The sequence below is a fragment of the Paroedura picta genome, chromosome 16 (assembly GCF_049243985.1).
Source record: "Paroedura picta isolate Pp20150507F chromosome 16, Ppicta_v3.0, whole genome shotgun sequence".
NCBI lineage: Eukaryota > Metazoa > Chordata > Lepidosauria > Squamata > Gekkonidae > Paroedura > Paroedura picta.
The window spans coordinates 4,254,768-4,278,044 of record NC_135384.1 but is presented as its reverse complement, the minus strand read 5'-3'; the positions used below and the strand labels follow the sequence as shown (position 1 = coordinate 4,278,044).

At 41.8% G+C, this 23,277-nt stretch overlaps 2 protein-coding genes across 2 annotated transcripts; both read left to right on the top strand.

Moving 5' to 3' along the window:
• The first annotated feature begins 656 nt into the window (after positions 1-656).
• On the top strand, positions 657-7,028 carry LOC143826596 (vomeronasal type-2 receptor 26-like). Its single transcript, XM_077315433.1, has 6 exons — positions 657-874; positions 2,483-2,660; positions 3,283-4,134; positions 4,380-4,607; positions 5,451-5,577; positions 6,121-7,028. The coding sequence occupies exons 1-6, from the start codon at positions 657-659 to the stop codon at positions 7,026-7,028; spliced, it is 2,511 nt and encodes an 836-aa protein (XP_077171548.1).
• Positions 7,029-7,261: 233 nt separating this feature from the next.
• On the top strand, positions 7,262-18,785 carry LOC143826595 (vomeronasal type-2 receptor 26-like). Its single transcript, XM_077315432.1, has 6 exons — positions 7,262-7,266; positions 12,792-13,083; positions 13,690-14,568; positions 15,431-15,658; positions 16,965-17,091; positions 17,884-18,785. Exons 1-6 carry the CDS (start codon positions 7,262-7,264, stop codon positions 18,783-18,785), a joined length of 2,433 nt encoding a protein of 810 aa, XP_077171547.1.
• The last annotated feature ends 4,492 nt before the right edge of the window (positions 18,786-23,277 follow it).

Sequence of the window (23,277 nt, the reverse complement as noted above, 5' to 3'; positions counted from 1 at the left end):
GAAGGAAAGTGGATTAATTGTGACATTAATTGTGTACCTCTTTGCTTTCATTAGGTTGTAAGGAAGTTGAAGTCTAGCTGAGCTGAGTGTTTTCTGCTTTAACATTTATATCCTCAATCCAATATCAGTTCTGAAGGGCAGTGGTGAATTAGGGTCCGTAGCTATGTTTCCCAACAACATTCTGCACGATTGTTTCTCAAAGCCTGAAAAATGTTTCAGGGGTCTCTAAACAGTAAAAAAAAAGTTGAGAAAAGCTGAACTTTGAAAACTAGTTCTTCTTTTGTGATCTTTCCCTCTCTTGCTTAAGATTTCATCAGCCTGTTTTTGCTCCCCAGGAATATCCCAGTGAACTCAGAACTCTCCCCTATAATTATCAAATTATCTGTCACCGGTTCTATTTCCCCCTAGAGAATTTCACCAGCTGCTACAGCAACTGCAAGCCATGACTGAAAGATATTGCCACCCATATCTCCCCTTCTCTTCAGGGCTAGGGGCTTGAGGCAGACAAGACACCTGTTGCTGACACATTGAAATGTGTCCCGGGTCTAAATCAGGGAGTGAGTATCATTTCAAGTGAGATGGGCAACCACTGACCACTTGAACTGCATGGTGGGAACAGAGGGTCTAGCATCTAGATGGGATGATTTCCCCCTAAGATGGTTGTATTTGTGGCCCTGGTGGTAGTGCTGCTGTCTCAGGTCGTGTGCAAGGTCTCACTTTCTAAATGCACCCTCAGCGAGCCGGTCCCTATCCTTCACAAATACTACCAACCAGGAGATTTCATAATTGCGGGCATCATTTCTCAGATCTACATATTTTCGAAGAACATCACCTTCGAAAAACCTCCCTCTTCTGAATTCTTTGATGATCAGATGTAAGCGGTTCGTGTTTCCATTGCTCTTTCTTTTTTCTTTAGCCACAAAACACTGGAATGGTCTTTGTTTGGACCATTTACACACTGGGAACTTCACTGCCTCAGCTTCTGTGCAGGAGCAGAAATCGGGGGTGGATGAGGTGCACCAGGCCAAATGCTCCCCCATGTGGGTGCAGGAAGAAGTGGAGCAATCTGCCACAACTAAAACTCCAGCCTGCAGCCCGGCATGAAACCTCCAGTGCATAAACGGTCTTGGTGTTGCATGTCAGCTCTGCAAAGAGCATCAAAGTTGGGTTGAGTTCTTCGAATAGGAGGAGGGTTGGGGTTCTTACGCCCTACTTTTCCCTACCCCAAAGAGTCCCAAAGCGGCTTGCAGACACCTTTCCCTTCCTGTCCCCAGAAAAGACACCTTGCAAGGTAGGTGAGGATCCAAAGTGGGGAATCAAACCCGGTTCTCCAGATTAGAGGCTGTCACTCTTAACCACTACATCACATGGGCTCCTATGTACAGCGATGAACAACTGTTTGGAAAGCAGTGGGAGAGGGCAATTGATTCTCTCCCGCATGTGACAGAGAAGCTAGCTAGTGCATGTCTCATGGAGTCTAATTTACCTTCTCAGTGTCAGTGCATGCCTGTGAGCTTTGTTAGATATTGCTTGTTTGCCACTTAAGCACTTCATTATAAGCTAAGATGGGGGCAGCAATAGATGCCCTGCCTGCGTTGGCTGTTCTTTGTAAAACTATATCCAAGATAGCAAATTTAAACATTGAAATTTTTAAGAGTGGAGGATCCTAATCTGGTGAGCTGGGTTTGATTCCTTGCTCCTCAACATGGACCCAGATGGGTGACCTTGGGGTAGTCATAGTCCCCCTAGGGGTGTTCTGACCAAGCAGATATATCAGGCTCTCTCAGCCTCCCCTCCCTCACAGGGTGTCTGTTTTGGGGAGAGGACAGGGAAGGCGATTCTAAGCCACTTTGAGACTCCTACTGGTAGAGAAAAGTGGCATCTATGAACCAACTCTTCTTCAGTAATATCAGGGCTCTCTCAGCCTCCCCTCCCTCACAGAGTGTCTGTTGTGGGGAGAGGAAAGGGAAGGTGAATGTAAGCCGCTTTGAGCCTCCTTCGGGTAGAGAAAAGTGGCATCTATGAACCAACTCTTCTTATGTTCTGACTGAGCAGATAATCACACAAGATGCATAAAAATATGTACATCAAAAGGAACAATTTGAGAAACGTGTGGGCCTTTTTTCATGCTTTTGTCACCAGGGTTTATGTTAATGGGGTCACTGTGGGTGGGCAGGTAGTCGTGAATTTCCTGCATTCTGCAGGGGGTTGGACTAGATGACTCTGGAGGGCCACACTATTTTTCTATGATCCTATTCTATGCTTTCTAACAAAATATATTCATGAAACGCCCATTGTGTTGGGTCTATGGATTAACCCATATCCTGAGACAAATAAACTACTGTGTTTCCAACAATTGTCTCTGCAGGTTCCTGATTCACACCTACCAGCACATTCTTGCCTTGGCATTTGCTGTGAAGGAAGTCAACGAAAGCCCTCAGCTCTTACCCAACAGCACTCTGGGCTTCCGTGTCTATAACAGCCACTTCAGCGCAAGCTGGACCTATCGTGCTTCCTTGGAACTTCTCTCCAGGCAGGGCAAATACATCCCGAACTACAAGTGCGAGAGGTCGAACAATCTCGTAGCAGTGATTGGTGGACCCAGCTCCAATGTCTGCGTCCACATGGCCAGCATCTTGTGCAACTACAAGATCCCCCAAGTAAGATTAGTGCCCCCAAATAATTCCCCAAATAAGATTAGGGGAGTTTAATAAACTACCAAAACTTGCCCTGCTTTTTCTGTGGGTTTGTGTCCCCCACCCCCTAATTTCCAGGGTGTTGTGGTGAGTCTTTTGGACTCATGAAGCATTTATTTATTTATAAGAGGTTGGTGTCATGGTTAAGAGCAGTGGCTTCTAATCTGGTGAACTGGGTTTGATTTCACATGCAGCCAGCTGGATGACCTTGGGCTAGTCACAGTCCCCGTAGTGCTGTTCTGATAGAGCAGTCTTATCAGAGCATTCTCAGCCTCGCCTGTTTCACAGGGTGTCAGTTGTTGGGAGAGGAAGGGAAGGCGATTGTTAGCCTCTTTGAGATTCCTTCAGGTGGTAAAAGCCAGGGTATAAAAGCCAATGCTGCTGCTTCTTACAACACCTGCAGCCAGTCCTTTTTAACAGGATATGGTAGGGATAGAACCTGGGACCTTCTATATACAAAACAGGTTATCTGCCACAGAGCCACAGCCCCTTCTGCCAGGTGGCTACTTCTCCAAGCCACTTTAAGCACAGTTGGATATCTGGGAAAATGTCTTTTCCTTTCCCTCTTTCTCTTTATTTTCCTTAGGTCATGTATGCCTCTGCTCCTGTGCTGAATAACAAAACCCAAGCTGTTTTTTTCCATTCAATATTCCCAAACGGGACCCTACAATATATGGGTATCGCCCGGTTATTGTTGCATTTCAGCTGGACGTGGATTGGAGTGCTCTCTGATGACAACGATAATGCCGAGAAGTTTGTGGACAATGAACTTTCCGTGTTCACCCGCAGCGGCATCTGCTTTGATTTCGTACACATCTTCCCCAAGATGACCTTTTCCAGTAACATAGCTCAGTTGGTGAAGAAGGGAGGGGACACGTTACAGGTTATCAATGAAAGCACAGCCAACGTGATGATCTTGCATGGCGAAATCCACACAATAGCCCTTCTGAGAACGTTGTTGTATGAGGCAGAATTTGAAGACAGACCCATGCGGGCCAAAGTCTGGATTATGACGGCCCAGGTGGACTTCACATCATACCCTTTCCAAAGAGATTGGGACTTGGAGTTCATCCATGGTGCCTTGTCTTTCACAGTTCACTCCAAGGAGCTGGCAGGATTCAGGAGGTTTCTTCAGATGAGAAGCCCTGCCTCAGAAAGAGGAGATGGCTTTATCAAGGACTTCTGGAAGCTGGCATTTCAGTGTACTTTGCCTGAAACCACAGAAGATAAAGCAGAAGAGGAAATCTGCACTGGGGATGAGAAGTTGGAGAGTCTTCCGGGATCAATCTTTGAAACAAGTATGACTGGCCACAGCTACAGCATCTATAATGCTGTCTATGCAGTGGCATATGCTGTGCATGCCATGCATTCATCCCAACTCCGATCCAAAGCGACTACTGACAGAGCGAGACCAAACCTGATTCTGCAGCCTTGGCAGGTAATGTTGCAAGTAACCAGAAGCGGAAGAGGCCACCCTCCTGTGCAAAAACAGGACCTAGACAGTATATAAAGTTCTCTGCTAACAGGGCTGGGATTGTGTATGCTGGGTCCACATTCAATAATTTGGTTTTGATGCAACAGGGCCAAAACTTACGGGTTTCTGAAAATGTATATATTCTTTGTAAGAGGGTTTGTGTATTCTTGCCCCTAAATAAGATTTCCTCTTTTTTGTTTTACATCTAGCTCCACCACTTTCTGAGAAGTGTTTCGTTTAACAACAGTGTAGGGGAAAGGGTTTCCTTCAATCAAAACGAGGCATCAAAAACTGGCTTTGATATTATCAACTGGGTCACATTCCCAAACAGGTCCTTTCTTAAAGTCAAAGTTGGCCAGTTTGAACCAAAGAATTCGATGGGAAATGGGTTGGCCATCCATGAAAGTGCCATTATATGGCCCACTAGTTTTGACCAGGTAGGTAGGTCTACATATAAACCAGTTTCTCTAACAATGTGGTTAATTACTGGGCACTAAAATATCTCTATATGTGAAGCTACAATATACTGGATCATATTGTCTAATCAGATTGGCAGCTGCTTTTCAAGGGCTCTAGCAGAGTTCGCTCACATTGCCTACTACCTAATACTTTCGCAGTTGGAGATTGGAGGGGTCGAAACCTGGACCTTCTGCATGCCAAACAGATGCTTTGCCACTGGGTCACAACCCCTCCCTAAATGTGTTCTATTGGTGTATTGATGCCCTTTAAAACAGCAATAGCTTCCACAAATGTATGCTAGCAAATTCCTCTAGTGCTGATACTTCATCAATATGTGGCTAAATTTCAACTCATCCTCTGAAGAAACATGCATCTTGCATTTGGATATATTTCAATCCAAAATCAAATTCCCCATGTATTTATAGGCAAAGTTATCCCACAAAATTGGTTGTTGTCGTTGGTTGTGATTGTTACAAAGGTATGTGTCTCTCCTGAGCACTTAAAAATTGGGTAAAAAATATCAATGGCAATAATGCATAGATTATTTTAGATTTTTTTATGCGCTAATATGTGGGGTTTTTTACACAAAGTAAACTATTGTACAGGTGGCAATGCCCTAAGTGGAAAATATCCCCTTGTCTCTAAATTCTACCCCAAAATAGTCTACACTAAAAGGGTGGCAATGAGTTTAACAATTACAGTTAGATTAAATGAATAAATTTTTATCTAATGCAGATTGGGTCCCTGCATCTACCTTTTGCTGTTGAGGACCAATACATGTTTTATATATACAACTATTACTTTCTGTTCCTCATGGACAGTCACAGCCCCGTTCTGCATGTAATGACAATTGCCGTCCAGGTTATAGCAGGACAAAGAAAGAAGGAAAGCCATTTTGCTGCTACAACTGCACTAGATGTCCAGAAGGGAAGATTTCAGAGCAAAAGGGTAAGTGATGTAGAATAACGAGCTCATCAATGTATGTCTTTGAAGGGCTGATTGCTTTTAATGTGAAATTCAGCATTTCCAAATCAAAGCATGGTAGTGATTCCCATCTAATGACACTGTGGAGAAAAGACACCAGAAGTAATTAGGTTACTGATCCTTCTTGACTATTTCTTTTTTACTCATATATATTCCAGAAAGAATAGGAGTTCAGGATTAACCTTCTTAAGAACACAAGAAAAAAACAAGCGGTAACTGTGACATGATGTCTGGTACACACAAATTTAGGATGCTTAGGGCTGTATGGCCTGTATGGCCCCTTCCAACTCTATGATTCTATGAAATACACACACAATTAACTGCCCTAAAAGAGAAAAGCAGAGATTCACTAACCTTTGAATTTCCCTATGAATTTTTTTGGACGGAGGGCAGATATTCCTGATGTCCAGTGTAGCACCTGGCATTGTAATATCAAAATGTAATTCCTGAAATATGTCATAGACCGGGAGAACTTGGTACAGAAACTCTCATCATTTTCTTTTTCAGACATGGATTACTGTTTTCAGTGTCCTGAAGATCAATATCCAAGCCATAACCAGGATTTTTGCATCCCCAAAATTATCAATTTCCTGTCTTATGTGGAACCTTTGGGAATTAGTTTGTCCATGTTTGCTCTTCTGTTTTCTTTCCTTACAGCATTAGTACTGGGGATCTTCGTTAAGCATCAGGACACTCCGATTGTTAAAGCCAACAACCGAGAACTCACCTATATTCTCCTTATCTCCTTGTTGCTCTCCTTCCTTTGCATTTTTCTATTCATTGGCCAGCCAGAAAAATGGATGTGTCTCCTACGGCAAAGTGCTTTTGGCACAGTGTTCTCTTTGGCAGTTTCTTGTGTTTTGGCCAAAACCATCATGGTGGTTGTAGCCTTCATGGCGACCAAGCCAGACTCCAAGTCAAGGAAGTGGATAGGGAAACGGTTGACCAACTCTATCGTTCTTTCCTGTTCTTTTATTCAAGCCACTATCTGTGCTACATGGCTTGCTGCTGCTCCCCCATTCCCAGATTTTGATATGCACTCAACCCCTGGAGAAATTATATTACAATGCAACGAAGGATCTGTGACCATGTTTTATTGCCTCCTGAGTTTTCTGGGCTTCCTAGCTATTATTAGCTTCACTGTTGCTTTCTTAGCCCGAAAGCTGCCTGACAGTTTTAATGAAGCCAAATTTATTACCTTCAGCATGCTAGTCTTCTGTAGTGTTTGGCTATCCTTTGTTCCAAGCTACCTGAGCACAAAGGGGAAATATGTGGTGGCTGTGGAGATCTTCTCTATTTTGGCTTCCAGTGCTGGCTTGTTGATCTTCTTCTTTTCCCCCAAATGCTATATCATTTTGCTGAGGCCTGAGCTGAACAAAAAGGGACAGTTAATAAGTCAAAGGTATTTGAAATGATCTAAAGAATACAATTCCCAAACCATGAAAATTGATCTCTAGATGCTCCTGTTCATTCCTGATGAAAACAGGAACAATCAAGCTAATTGAATTATCTGGCATGATAAATTTTGAGTCCAAAGAAACCTTGAAGACCAATGTTCTATTTATTTATATGTTTTCTGGGTGCCATTAGACTCAAAATCTGTTATGTCCTTCAGACCAACATGGCTACCTACTTGAATCAATCAGGCATGATGTGAGTCTCATGAAGTGTGATGTGTGGATAATCAGGGATGAAACCGGTTGGGAAAATCCCCCAAAACATAGCACGGAGGAAAAATTCCTGCATCATGTGAAGCATGAGAGTCTCTGAAAGCAATGTCTGTCCAATCATATTTAAAAATATTAATAATGGGTTGAGCTGCATTTTTCTTTGTTGAGTGCATGGCAAGATATGCAAGCAATGTATGTTAAATGATATGGGGAAAATGCAGGACTTAGTAAACAAGTTATGTTTTAGGTAGATTTAATATTTGTTAGGTGCAAAGTTGTGTCCGACACATCACGACCCCATGGACAATGATCCTCCAGGCCTTCCTGTCCTCTACCATTCCCCAGAGTCCATTTAAGTTTGCACCTACTGCTTCCGTGACTCCATCCAGCCACCTCATTCTCTGTCGTCCCTTTCTTCTTTTGCCCTCAATGGCTCCTGGCATTAGGCTCTTCTCCAGGGAGTCCTTTCTTCTCATGAGGTGGCCAAAGTATTTGAGTTTCATCTTCAGGATCTGGCCTTCTAAAGAGCAGTCAGAGCTGATCTTCTCTAGGACTGACCGGTTTGTTCCCCTTGCAGTCCAAGGGACTCGCAAGAGTCTTCTCCAGCACCAGAGTTCAAAAGCCTTAATTCTTTGAGATTTAATATGGGACGTGCCATCACCTAGATGGTCCGAACGACCCCTGTCTCATCACATCTTGGAAGTTAAGCAGGGTTGGCCATGGTTCATACTTGGATGGGAGACCATCAAAGAGTTCTAGGGTAAGTACAGAAGGGCAGGCAGTGGTTAACCACCACTGAATGTCTCTTGTATTGAAAACCCTACAAGGTCATCATAAGCTGAAGAGGAAGAGTTGGTTTTTATACCCTACTTTTCGCTATCCAAAGCAGTCTCAAGGCTTACAATCGCCTTCTCTTCCTTTCCCCACAACAGACTCCTTAGTTTTCGGGGTATGCACTTCACCACAAATCCTCAGACCCGATTCCCAGCTGCCAGAGACCTAACCTTCTGTGCTCCTGGGTTATTGCTCCCCATCTTTAAGCAACTCTCCAGACTGTGTGTCCTCAAGGTTAAAATACACATGAGCAAAGCTGGTTCATTAAAGGATAAAAAAAACAAATATTACAATGCAGTGCTGCCACCACAGCTCAGCAATGGAGAAAATAAAGAAGCTAGCTGTTCTATAGAATCAATTGGATACCTGGTATAAGATCACAGTCTTCTTGCAGCGTGAAATCCAAGCAGTTGCATAAGCATGTTCTATACATTATAGTTCATCATGATAAGACAGCATATCAGAGCATACTAGCAAAACATGAGCATAAAGTTAGCATGATTTCTAGTTTATACCCTTGTTACAGCCTCTCACCTCAGATGGTCTCTTGGACCTATGTCAGGAATCCCTCTTGATGGAAGTTTCCAGAAGATTTCATTGTCCACTCCTAATATGCAGGTTAATTCTGAGAGTTCTCATAGGGACAATCCCCATATACATAAGTGTCTAGATCCCAATTACCCATCTCTCTGCCTTTAAGCTAATTCACCCAAATTCAGTGGAGATTGCCTATTTTGGGCAGCAGTGGGTCTAAAAACTTCTGAGAGAACTGTGATTGGCCCAAGGTCACCCAGCAAGCTTCATGAGGAGGAGGAGTGGGAAATCAAACCCAGTTCTCCAGATCTGATGCCACCACTCTTAACCACTACACCACACTACCATCCAGGTACTTGTTGGCAGAGTTTGGATCTGCAAAGAGGCGCAGAGCTCTTAAAAGCATACAATAGTTTAATTTAGAAGGAGAACTCAACGTGTACAGACAGAGGAGGGAAAAGTGTCCTAACAGTCTAACTGACTAACTGTTCATTTGGTTCTGGAGGCAAGCAGGGAGGAAGTTTGCTCAAAGGAGCAGGAAGTTTCCCATAGGAGGAGACCCTTTGAAAAATATCAGGGGGTTCCAGTTCTAACTATGCTAACTACATATCTTCTTTGATGCCCCCCCCACACATTCCTGGACAGTTTTCTGGGGTTGTGATTGAAAGGTAAATCAGGAAATGTTATTATGGGACAGAGTTTCAGTTTTTCATGTATTCACAAGACTGAGCCAGACAAAGCACCTGAGAGGGGTGGTTAAAAATGGAATAAACAAACAAATAAATAAACTAGTCCTGTTCACAGGTCTCACACACATTAGTCCCAGAGGGTGTGTAAGACAGAGCTGTTTTTCCAGGCCTATGGTTGAGGCCAGGAAATAAAATCAACAGACGTTGGCCTACCTGGAAACCCATCTACCAAAATTAACTCCAGCACAGTAAATAAGCAGCTTGTAAAGTTTTTAAAACCTAAATGTTTAATAATATTATTATTTATTTGATTTGTATTATTATTATTATTTATTTGATTTATATACATGATTGTTTTAGCCTGTACATATTACACTGCATTGTTTGAGACTTCTAGTTACCCACCCTAGGCCACACAGAGAAGGTCAGGTTATAAGAATAAAGTTCAATTTAATTTCACTTGAATTAATAAATATGGCTTCAATAAACACACTTGGAAACTTCCTGACTTGGAAAGTTGTGATCAAGTTTATGAGGGACAAAAGACTCATGTAGGGCTCTCAAAGCTCTTCTCATTCCTTTAGGAGTTCTAGAGGATAAGGCTAGATCACCACAGTGAGGTTGGGTTTCGTGAAACCCTGGGATTCCTTGATGGCCCTGGAAGGGTTTCCCGAATGAGTGGGAGTTAATTTTTTATATATTTTATAAATTTGTTAAACATGTATTGGGTGATATGACTATATCTGGTCAAATTAACCCAAGAGTGAGGAATGAGAAAATTGGCTCACCATGAGAACCTGTGAGCTGCTAGGCAGGTGGGGAGAATCAGGAGTGATTAGGTGGTTTTTTTAGAGGTTTCTAGCAAGAACATGTCCTGATTGGTTAATCACCATCACCTGAATGTGTCAGATAGTTAAGGTAGTTACCATCTTCAAGGCAAGAGTGAGGAATGAGATAATTGGCTCACCATGAGAACCTGTGAGCTGCTAGGCAGGTGGGGAGAATCAGGAGTGATTATGTGATTTCCTAGATTTTGACTAGCCAGAAAAGTATAAGAAAGTGAAGAATTTTGAGGTCTGTATTCAAATGAACAACATGCCTTCTTTTTGATCTGCTTATTTGCAAATGGAAAGCAATGTAGAGAAAACATGTGCTAAGGCCTACAATTTCATGACTGTAATGTTGTGCCATCTGATACAATTAATATGTTAGATAGTTAAGCTAGTGTTCTTGTTTTCTGTGTTGCATGATTTTTGAGATGTGTGTTGCAAATAGATACACCAAAATTTGAGAATTATTTATATATATATATATATATATTTAAGGATTTTTTAATGTGTAAACTAACTCTGGGAACCTGTTCGGGTTCAAGTCAGGATTCCTTAATGGATGTACAGCTAAAAATATGAATCTAATCCATATAGACATTAATTTAATGATATATGTTGGGGAATCATTGAACTTAAATGCTTTCTAATTATGGGGTAAGGACTTCAAGGTCAATATGAAAAATGAGATTAAAGGCAGTATTTCATTAGTGTGCATGTCTCCATTTGTTGCCAGTTCTTTGCTTCACCTTCCATTCTTCTCCTCACAACAGTCAACCTGTGAGATACGTGGGGCTGAGAGAGCCTTGAGAGGCTGACCCAAGATCTGGCTTTGTGAGTTGTGTGTCATAAGAAACCCATCTGTCTTTTGCTGACCCCTTGTAGACCCCCCCCCTCAGTGTCTAAATTCCAATTACTGTTTTCAATTCAGTGCAGTTGAGCAAAGTCCACTGCTTATTTTAGCACTTGGCAATATAAAGTGGAATCTCTTTGCTTGCCTGTGATATCTAAACCTTTCCTGTATTGAAATGGGTGCTACATTCAAAGCAAACTTTTTGCCTTTTGAATCTGTGTTTTTCTATCTCAAAGGCTCATTTTCCCAGCAACTTTTACCTTCTGAAGACCATTGCCAGCCTGTGGACATCTGCTGGAAATCCCCTGAGGGCAACAGAAGTGTCAGTAGATGCAATGAAAGTATTTAATTTTGCTGTGTCCTAAGCGACCTGGCTGAGTTAATGTTTTTTTAAGATTTGCTCTTTCTGCAATTATCTAATTCCCCATGATTGCATCTAATTTTCTGGGCCCAAGGAGAGTTCTAGTGACCACCAGCAAAATTACGAACCACAGCTAAAGAATGCTTTTAATATCCCCTTCCCCATGGAGTGACAAATGTATAGACAGAGAGGCTTTCTGTCTGATGGTTGGTACATCAGGACTGTACAATCCTATTTACCACTTTATACATGCCATGATTCTTATGGGAAGAAATGAATGGAGGGAAGCAATGTTTTTGTCTGGATGAAAGGTTTCCCAGCAAAATCATGATAGCCTTAGTGCTGGTCTTAGTACTGCTGCCCGAAGTGGCATGCAGAGTTCCCACAGTTCAGTGTCCCCTAGGTCATCCTCATCCCATTTGTCACAAACATCATCAATCAGGAGACTTCAACATTGCTGGCATTATTTCACAGATCTTCATTGTTTCTGGCAGGACAACCTTTCAGAATGACCCTTCCCATCAACCCGTCGATGACCTTACGTAAGAATTTAGTTCACACTAAACCTATTTATTACTATTTTGCATTTCTAATCTGAGTTTCTAATTTGGATGCCTAATGTGAGTTGCTGTTAGAAAGTGCTATCAATGGCCTTATGGTGACCAAGTAAGGTTTTGAAACCGAGGGGATTTGCCATTGCGTTCCTCTGCGATCATCGACCTTCCTGGCAGTCTCCCATCAAAGTATGAATCAGGACTGACTTTACTCAACTTCCAAGATCTGATGCGACCATGTTAGCATAGGCCATCTAGGTCTGAGCTCTTTCAGTTCCTGTTATTGTAATGTCATCTAGGTCTGGGCTCTTTCAATTTCTGTTATTGTAATGTCCATTGTTCAAAATTTAGGGATAGTTAGTCATAGTTGTTACTGCTGCTGATGTGTTCAAATGATGCTCATGTTATTTTAGGCGTTCTGATTAGCTTAAGATTAGATTAGTGGCTGGTTTCTAATGCTGTGGGGTATTTGAGCAGAAAGTTTGGATTAAAATATCCTTATTTTAACATATTTTTTCTTCCCCGTTGGAAAATCAAAACAACATAGCTTCATTGGGGTAGGAAATTCTGGGCACTCTTGGTAGTAGTTCTTAGGAAGAAATCTTGTCTTATCCATGCCTTGGAAAAAGAGCAAGGGCCATTCTGCACCTGTAAAATAAAATGAAAGACCTTTTGCAGACACCATATTTTTGGCATTTTGCATGATGTCGCCAACATCCAGCGTCTCAGCAGCAAATGTGAGGAAATGCCCCAAGAGTCCAGTAGCATCTTAAAGACTAAGAAAATGGGTGGCAGAGTATGAGCTTTCATGAGTCACAGCTGTACCCTGTGACTCAGAATATAATTCTCATTGCAGGATAATAACTCACCTCTACCAGCACATCCTGGCCTTGACATTTGCAGTAAAGGAAATCAACAATAATCCCCAGATCATGCCCAACTTCACCATGGGCTTCAGTATCTATAACAACTATTTCAATCCTGTACAAACCATTCAGGCCTCAATGGAATTCCTCTCCTCACAGGACAGATTCACCCCTAACTATAGGTGCGATTTTCAGAACAATCCAGTGGCGGTTATTGGAGGACCCAACTCCAATATCTACCTTCACATGGCAATCATGCTCTGCCCATACAAGATTTCACAGGTAAGATGTATTACCTCTATACTTGTTAGCAGTCAGACTCCCTCCTCTCCCTGAGGGGCAGCTTATAGACCGAGATGATAAGCACTCTTCCTTTAGTATGATTTCAAATATCGCAAGCAATACACTGCCTGGCCTATACTGATGCTGAAACGAATATCAACCAGGGACAAGTCTGGACCTGAAGTTTAAAAGTATGGCAGAGAGCAGGTGAGCCATTAATGGCCTCCTACCCATCCCAAGATCAATCATCATCAAAGACAATGGGTCTCCCAAGAAACTACAGCCTCACGTTGGCTTAATCAACTCGACACTCAGCCTTACTTCCCCTCATTCGCTTAACCTGATTAGGCAACACATAACATTATTCAATAAACCTGACAGATTTTCTCATCCAGTTGTCCTAGGGCCATTTACACTTATAGTTCACTCCAGGCAGACCTACCAAGATCGTTGTTCACCTCTTGAAAATCCATCAAATTATTCTTTTGTGGGGTAAGATGTCAGTTAGTCCCAGGAAACATTTTGCCCCATAAAATATGCATTGCTGCACATACACACATTTGGGGAAATGTGTGTTCCTCTCACTTCTTCTTTCTCTGCGATTAGCTCATTTATGGCTCTACTCCGGAAGAGAACATCAACGCAGAAGATATTTTCTTCCATTGGATGTTCCCAAATGGGGCTCACCAGTATTATGGTATTCTCCAGTTATTACTGTATTTCAAGTGGACGTGGATTGGAGTGATTTATTTGGATGTGGATATTGACAAGACATTTGTAAGCCATGTGCTTCCCATGTTTTCCCAAAATGGCATCTGCTTTAACTTCATAGAAACAGTACACAAAGTGAAGGTTTCTGATGATTTTGCAGAATATGTGAATGAGGAAATCCAGTTATACCATACTGTCTTGAGCAGCAACGCTACTGTGATAGTTTTACATGGTGAAATTCAGACCACAATGTGGTTGAGAAGGATGCTCCGTTATGCAGAATTTGAGGAGCTACCCATGAAGACCAGAGGTAAATTCTGGATCATGACTGCCCAGATGGACTTCACATCAGATGCCTTACAAAGAGACTGGGGCATAGGTTTCCTGCATGGTGCTCTATCCCTTGCCGTTCACTCCACGGGCATGCTAGGATTCCAGAAATTTCTCCTCACGCACCCCGTCTCTGAAAAAGCAAACGGTTTTCTCAGGGATTTCTGGACACATGCATTTAACTGTTTCTTTCCTGACACTAGGGTTAAGGATATCTGCACTGTGTTAGACCAGAATTTTGAGGAAATATGCACCGGCGAGGAGAAGCTAGAGAGCCTTCCAGGGTCTGTCTTTGAAATGAGCATGACTCCCCATAGCTACAGCATCTACATTGCAGTGTATGCTGTGGCGCATGCTGTGCACGCCATGCATTCATCTACATCCAGGCATGCATCAATGAATAACAGAGGGGAAAGGACAATTCTGAACTGGCCTCTGTGGCGGGTAAGCTCCCAAGAATGAGGGCTCTCTGTAGATACGGGTACATTAACAGGTTCTGGACTGTCTCAGTTTAGACTAGATATTTGGTGTCAAAGTGTAATTTCCATGTCCCCAGTCTCTAGATTTAAGTCTCCATAGTTATGGCCACAGAGAACTAGACATACTGACAATTTTTTTTGTGCACACAAATGATGGATAGTGAAGATCTGTGGGATTCCACCCAAGTAATAAAGGGATGGAGCCATGACTTATTTTGTCTCATTTGTGCCCTGAACCTAGATGCCTGTGTAAGCCACCACACCCCCACCCCTTGATTAGTGGATCCACAATCTTACACTTGGATTAGTAGGCAGAACCTTTTAGAACAATTAGTGCCAGGGGATCTTAATCTTGAAGCACCTGGGTGTTTCTGGGTGTCATGTATCAAACAAGGTTTCATGAAGACGAAGAAGAGTTGGTTCTTATATGCTGCTTTTTTCTACCCAAAGGAGTCTCAAAGCAGCTTCCAGTTGCCTTCCCTTTCCTCTCCCCACAACAGACACCCTGTGAGGGAGGGGAGGCTGAGAGAGCCCTGATATCACTGCTCAGTCAGAACAGCCTGAAGAATTTTTAAGAGGTTTCTCAATGGTAAAAAACTTGAGAAAGGCTGATGTTAGGTTATAATTGAGTTTGTGTGTTTGTGTGTGTGGGTGGTTTAAAGATTACATCACAGCTTTCCTGTCATCTAAAAACTGTCTCCAGTTTGGGCCTTATCTTCCTTTTTATCTTTTGAGTTTCGTCTTGCCTGCAATGTTAGTGTCACATGTGAAAGGTGAAAAATAATCGCCTGAAAATAATGATTTTGATCATCTCCTTGACAATTTAGCTCCCCCACTTTCTGAGAAGTGTCCAATTCAACAACAACGCCGGAGAGAAAATTTCCTTCAACCAAAATGGTGAGCTAATATCTGGATTCGATATTGTAAACTGGGTGACATTTCCAAACCAGTCCTTTCTCCGAGTCAAAGTCGGAAGGCTAAACCCAGATGCTCCCTCCGAACAATTCTTCACCATTTGTGAGGATGACGTTCTGTGGCCCAAGAGCTTCAACGAGGTATTTTCCTAATATTCTAAAATGCCTCTCTATTTAAGTACAATATACACAATGAAAGAAATTAAAAGACGCTTGCTCCTGGGGAGGAAAGCTATGGCAAATCTAGACAGCATCCTAAAAAGCAGAGACATCACCCTGCCAACAAAAGTGCGTTTAGTCAAGGCTATGGTCTTCCCAGTTGCAATGTATGGCTGTGAAAGTTGGACCATAAGGAAGGCCGAGCGTCAAAGAATTGAGGCTTTTGAACTCTGGTGCTGGAGAAGACTCTTGTGAGTCCCTTGGACTGCAAGGCGAACAAACCGGTCAGTCCTAGAGGAGATCAGCCCTGACTGCTCTTTAGAAGGCCAGATCCTGAAGATGAAACTCAAATACTTTGGCCACCTCATGAGAAGGAAGGACTCCCTGGAGAATAGCCTAATGCTGGGAGCGATCGAGGGCAAAAGAAGAAGGGGACGACAGAGAATGAGGTGGCTGGATGGAGTCACTGAAGCAGTAGGTGCAAACTTAAATGGACTCCGGGGAATGGTAGAGGACAGGAAGGCCTGGAGGATCATTGTCCATGGAGTCGCGATGGGTCGGACACGACTTCGCACATAACAACAATACACAATGAGTGTATAAAAGCTAAGATAAAGCACATGATTAATCATCTTACATGGATTTTGTCTTAAAACATTGTAGCTATGTCTTTGTGCTTAGGGAAGAATTACTAGAGAACTGGGTGTTTGATTCCCCTTCTAGAATTAGAAAGATCTTCTGGGGTTCTGTTGTAGGGGTGTGGTTTCATAGCTGACTTTCCCTCCCTAAGCTATGCTCCAGGGTCTTTTCCACTGAATTCAATGCACATAGGAGAGGCCAACTGTATGGAGGATTGCACTGTAAGATGCAGAAACTGTGGGTGGTTTTCATGAATGCTTGTTTTAATGAATGTGAAATTGAATTATATTAAAAAGAAACAAATAGTATGATGCTGAACAAGTCCTTGATGAAATGACTGTATATTCCCAATGTGTTTATCAAAGGATTTTGGTAGTAGTGCTGGATCCAGATGTGCATTACAGACCAAGTTCTCACTAGAAGCAATATTTTTTTTTTGCCATCTGATAGTGGGAATTTCCCCACAGTGCTCCATTCTGCTGCTTTCTAAGAGGGACCTGAGTTTCTCCTCTCTGATAGAGGTAATTCAACATCTCAGAGAATTCTTTTTGGATATTGTTAGTGGGTCCATTTGCTCAGATCCAATTTTTACGCTAACAAATGTGGAAAAAGAACAGACTTAACTGCTTGCTTGTTAATTTATGGGCAGGTACAGCCCCTTTCTCAGTGTAATGAGGAATGCAATCCTGGCTATTATAAAAGAAAGAAAGAAGGGAAGCCATTTTGCTGCTATGATTGCTGTCCATGTCCAGAAGGGAAGATTTCAGACCAAAGAGGTAAGGCATATATTATACAGAATATTCATTAAACCAATTGTCCTGTGATCATACACTAGGTGATATATGCTGCCCACTTAATGGTGACTGCAGATAAACAAGCACTGAAGGTGGGTATAATGCTATGAATATACAGTATCAATAGACTGAACCAAAATATTACACTATATCCTGACAAGACTGGTGTACTGTGATTATGCCCAGGTTTAGGTATCCAGGGAGAAAAGATAACCTGTTTGTTTGTGAAGACTGTCAATCACAGGGGTCCTAAGACTCTGGATGAGCTTGGCCCATTCTCTAGCAGATATCATTTCAAGAGATTATTTATTTATTTATTTATTTATTTATTTATTTATTTATTTATTTATTTATTTATTTATTGTTTAGATTTATTGCCCACCCCTCCTATAACTGGCTCGTAGCAGGTTACAATTGTCTGTATTAAAAGCCCCATTAAAACAATTCTAGACATCCATCCATAGACAAGAACAGACTCCTAAAAACTTTTTTTAAAACCATGGTGGTCTACAACCCACTACTCCCCCCCCCCCAATCTAGTACAGGAGTGGGAGGAGGGAGCGTAGATCACATAGCGGGTGCTTATGCTCTTAACACTGGGGGCCCATCAGATCTTCCTCGCCATGCCAGCTTCAGGCATCGACCCGGCGGAAAAGCTCCATTTTACAGGCCCTGTGGAATGCTGAAAGCTTGACTAAACTGTGTTTATACAAATTTAAATTGTGTTTATACAAGTCTACTTTTATGAGAAAAATAATGCATTTTATTTTCCAGATCTGGGTGATTGCTTTCAATGTCCAGAAGATGAGTACCCAAATGATAAGCAGAACTTGTGCATTCCAAAAATCATAAACTTTCTGTCTTATGAAGAACCCTTGGGGGCCAGCTTGACCATTCTTTCTCTTTCTTTTTCTTCTATCACAATTTTGGTGCTGGGAATATTCATGAAATACCATAACACACCTATTATCAAAGCCAATAACCGGAATCTCTCCTATGGCCTCCTCATCTCCCTCCTCTTCTGCTTCCTTTGTGCTCTACTGTTCATTGGACGCCCCAAGAAGGTGACATGTCTCCTTCGGCAAACTATATTTGGTATTGTCTTCTCAGTGGCTGTTTCTTGCATGTTGGCCAAAACTATCATCGTGGTTCTAGCCTTTGTGGCTACCAAGCCGGGATCCAGCATGAGACAATGGGTGGGGGAAAAACAGGCCATCTCCATTGTTTTCCTCTGTTCCCTTATTCAGGCTACTCTTTGCACTGTGTGGATGGCCACATTTCCCCCATTCCCTGAACTTGACATGCACTCCGTAAATGAAGAAATCATAGTACAATGTAATGAAGGTTCTGTCATCATGTTTTATTGTGTCCTGGGCTATATGGGCTTTCTGGCCATTGGCAGTTTTGTTGTAGCTTTCTTTGCCAGGAAGTTACCAGACACCTTTCATGAAGCCAAGTCTATTACCTTCAGCATGCTGCTGTTTTGCATGGTTTGGGTGTCCTTTGTCCCCACCTACTTGAGCACAAAGGGAAAGTATATGGTAGCTGTGGAGATCTTCTCCATCTTGGCATCCAGCTCAGGAGTCCTGAGTTGTATTTTTTTCCCCAAATGCTATATCACTCTGATGAGACCTGATCTGAACAAAAGGGATCAGATAATAAAGAGGGTGAAATGAAGAAAATGTGTCATCTTCAGCTAGAATATCATGTACATAAATGGTAATTTGGGGGGGGGGGGATACTTGGTGGGGCATACCCTTTCTTTAAGCAGGGCTTGCTGCAGGATGCAAGGATTACATATTAAGCTTTGGAAGCTAATGCAATTCAGTGGTTAAGGGCAGTGGACTCTAATCTGGAGAAAGGGCCTTGATTCCCAACTCCTCCACATAAAGTCAGCTGGGTGATCTTGGGTCAGTCACAGTTTCCTGAGAGCTCTCAGTCCCACCTATCTTACAGGTGTCTTTTGAGAGGAAAGGAAGAAAAAGTAATCATAAGCCACTCCGAGACCCCTTCAGGTGGTGAACAGTGGGGGGTGTAAAATCCTTCTTCTCCTTCTCTTACATGATGAGGATTGCCAGCTGTGCTTTTTGACTCAAACCCCTCCATATTTTATTCCATACACCTACGAATTGCTTGCAGTTTCCCTGAAGACCAAATGAGACTTCTGCCAAGTTAAGACTTGCTTTGAGAGATAGCACAGTATGGTGTATTTAGAGTTGAATTAATAAACCCTATTTTGGCTCATACATTCTCTCTCTTGTTGTCATTTCACAATGGGGACACATTTTTGTGAAGCCAAGCAGATGATATGGAACATGTTATTCTTCTTCAATTTTTGGATTCCTTTGATCCATTTGTTGGACTCCCAATGGCCATTGAGATCTTCCCCCTTTTGTATCTTCTTCCCCAAATGCTACACTTTCAAGACTTGGGTGAACACTAGAGGTCAGATATTAAGAAAAATTCAAACCATGAGTTCGTACCAGAAGAACTGTGGGCCCTGCAGGAGCTTCCAGCGTTCCGCAGGGCCTTTAAAGTGGAGCTCTTCCACCAGGTTTCTGGTTGAGGCTGGTACAGCCATGGAGATTTATATGGCTCCCCTTTCAGCCATTCTGTGACAGTTTGCAATCTGGCATCTGTTATAACATAGTTGAAAGTCAGTCAGAGTCTGTCAGAGGACCTTTATTGGCATAAAAACTTAGTTGAAATATGCATGGATTTAAAAAAAAATAATATATTTTTTAAAAACTACATAAAAAAAAAACTAGATTTTTTTTAAAACTACAATCCTACAATAAAAGAAAAAAAGGGGAGAAAGGTACAGATATATGCAGGAAATACTTCCAATTGTAGCACTTGTACAAATGCTCTATTGCATGCTCTATTGTGGAGATTATCTAGTGTACATACAATTTATTTATGGAATCCATGCAATAGTCTAATAAAATAACTGATGGGGCTGTATCCCAAATTTGACTGGAACAACAGAGAGCCTACAACAAATCCAGATACCATAAGGGGAAAGAATATATCCTCTGAGAATGGAATGAGTTTCCATTATAAGTCCCACTTTTAGTATTACTTTTTTTTATGTTGTTGTTCTTGTGATCATGTGGAGCTCAGGTCCTATCCAAGCAATAACCACTTAGAAGGCAAGTCCTACTGAGGTGGAGAAAATACATTTTATTTAGTGCATTTGCAGTACTAATTTCATTTCTCTGGAGATATGGCTGTGAAACTGATAATTATCTCAACCCAGTATGATCCATTCTCTAAGTGTACCAAATATCCAAATCTGAACATTTATATAAAATATCCAAGAACCATTGGAAGGTGGGGATATTGGGACTGTGGACAAAAGGAACTTGCCAGTCCAACCTTTGATTATTGTTACTGTCAAGGCCAGATCCAGCGCGGTTGTGGTGTAAGATGACACTTGAGTTAGGTAGAAAAATAGTCCATGTGCCAAGAGAAGGACAATTGTCCTTGAAAATGCTAAAGATTGTCTTGAGACTTCATTTTCTCTGGTTGCTTGCGACCTCTGAATCTGAAGGCAAGCCATCTGCTGCTATGTTTCCTGTGAATGATCTCCTCCACATCAAATATCAGCGTTATCAGCCAGGGGACCTGATCATTGGAGGAATTATTTCTCAGCTCTTCATCCCTTCCTACACATCATTTGAATTCAGCGAGAACCCCCAAGAAATGATTACTGATGAACATATGTAAGCAATTCATGGCATTATGGTCTGTTGATATAACGATGTTGAGTGTGTGTGTGTGTGAAGTGACATCACCTTGCAGCAGACTTTCGGTGATCCTAGCGAGGGGTCTTCAAGGCAAGTGAGAAGCAGGGGTGGTTTGCCATTGGTTTCCTCTGCAAATTCTTCCTTGGTAGTCTCCCTTCCATGTATCAACCCTGCTTAACTTCCAAAATTTGACACTCAGGCCACATCATGCTGCCTTCCCAACAACAATATTGAAAAGATGATTTAAAAAATGTACTTAACTAATTATGTGGAAGCTCTTTTGCTACTGTGATATATTAGCAGTTACAGCAGCAATATGTAAACTACACAAGCTTGTTCCCACGTAGAAAGGACTAACACATTTTTCTCTGCATTAGATATTAGTGTGCTGATGGGAAAGAGAGGGATGGTATTTTCTGTAGTTGTTGATGCATCTTGTATCTCTTGGTTTAGTTTCATTCTGAAGAGTTACCAGCATGTCCTGTCCTTGGTGTTTGCTGTGAAGGAAATCAATAGAAACCCCACGATCTTACCCAATCACACTTTAGGGTTGCACATTTATGAAAGCTATTTCAATGCAAGGATTACTTATCAAAATACGCTGAACCTTCTTTTTACTGAGAAAAAGACAGTCCTCAACTACAAATGCGACACTTGGAATAATCTGGCCGCTGTGATTGGGGGCCTGGACTCTGAAACTTCTCTCCATATGGCCACCATTTTAGGTATCTACAAGATTCCACAGGTAAGCTGTGCTTACAGGGGATAAAAAACCTGTTTCACAAGTCTACATTATAACGAGCACTTTTTTATTTCTAGGAACTGGGTTGGATTTGGAGTGAGAATGAAAGTGTGAAAAGGACAATACAACACAGGAAGTTTGTTCACTTTCCAAAAAGAATTCTGAGGCTCTGGGTGAATTGTTTATCCTAAAATCAATCCAAATTGTTTGTGTTTGATTGCCACCCAATTGTTACAGGGAAAAGGCTTGTCTCTGGAATATTTGATGGGGAAATTAACAATTCTAGGAGATATGCTAACTGAGAGGGGTCACAAGTGACAGTCCACCAGTGTATATGGGAGGATTATCCCAGCTAGAATTTTTTTTAAAAAAGCCCTAAGATACTTTCACACAATTTAAACTAAAACAAACACACAAGAGGAAAGTAAGGGCTGAGATGGTGCAATAGAAGATGAAGTTTTTGGTCAGAAAAGATTCTGATATGAAGAAGTCTGAAAGACAGAAAAGCAGCAGGGATGACCAGCATACAAACTAGGTCTATGTTTGGATCCAGGAACAATAAAGTGTGTCCAATTAACTAGAAATGTTTGAGTCCTAAGGTTAGGCTTGGGGTGCTTTGCCCCTAAAACAATGTGCTTGAATGGATTATCAGTGTGGAGGGAAAACTTAGAGATTTGATTTTCTCCTCCATACATAGGGATGCTGAATACATTGTATGCATTATCTAGATAATTATCTACAGTGACAAGTTCTTATACTTGATCTTTTTTAGTTCCTTCATGGCTGCCTTACCAGGACTAAATTTCCCTTCAGATTCTTGGTTGCTAGCTCCCTCTTGGTTGCTTATTAAGCCCAGGGGTTAGAAAATCTTTAACAATTTAAATTTCTTCACTGCCTGACTTAAAGTTGTGGAATTCAAAGCCAGCGATAAATGTTTTAAATAAATTATAAACATGCATAAGTCTTGGTATCTTCTTGCCTAGGTCACTTATTGCTCATTTGATTCATCTGAGTGTGATAAAACTTTGGTCTCTTCTTTATATCGCATGGTCCCCAATGAGGTACTTCAATATACTGGACTTCTCCAGCTTCTCCTGCATTTTCACTGGAAGTGGGTAGGACTGATTTCAACATCTGACAATAAAGGAGAAAAGTTTATACAGACTTCGGAGCACTTGTTTTCCCAAAATGGGATCTGTACCGCCTTTATTCAAAAAATGCCAAACTCAAGTGAATTTTTAGAAATGGATGACATGATAGGTCATTGGATGAACATGGTCACATTGTTATCCAGTTCCACTGTCAATATATATATTGTGAATGCTGACTCTCGAACGGCAATGCAAGTGCTATGGTTTCTCGTATTGGATGTACTGCGAGGTTCAAAACCTATTGAAAAGGTGTGGGTAATGACCTCACACTGGGATTTCTCATCAGAGACATTTCACAGAGCACTGGATATAAGCATTTTACATGGTGCCTTATCCATTGCATTTCACTGGAATGAGGTTGAGGGATTTCAGAATTTCCTTCAGATCCTGAGTCCCAGTTCTGACAGTGATGGTTACATCGAAATGTTCTGGCAACAGGCATTTGACTGTTCATTCCCAAATAGTGATGATGTGAGTGATGGAAACAAGAAGCAATGCACTGGGGAAGAGAAGCTGGAGACTCTCC

Bases quoted from the DNA above. Each gene is read 5' to 3' on its own strand.
- LOC143826595 (XM_077315432.1), top strand. The intron at 13,084-13,689 runs GTAAGATGTATT...CTCTGCGATTAG, and splicing joins GCCCATACAAGATTTCACAG to CTCATTTATGGCTCTACTCC. The intron at 14,569-15,430 runs GTAAGCTCCCAA...TTGACAATTTAG, and splicing joins TGAACTGGCCTCTGTGGCGG to CTCCCCCACTTTCTGAGAAG.
- LOC143826596 (XM_077315433.1), top strand. From the start codon at position 657: ATGGTTGTATTTGTGGCCCTGGTGGTAGTGCTGCTGTCTCAGGTCGTG. The intron at 875-2,482 runs GTAAGCGGTTCG...TGTCTATAACAG, and splicing joins GAATTCTTTGATGATCAGAT to CCACTTCAGCGCAAGCTGGA. The intron at 2,661-3,282 runs GTAAGATTAGTG...TATTTTCCTTAG, and splicing joins GCAACTACAAGATCCCCCAA to GTCATGTATGCCTCTGCTCC.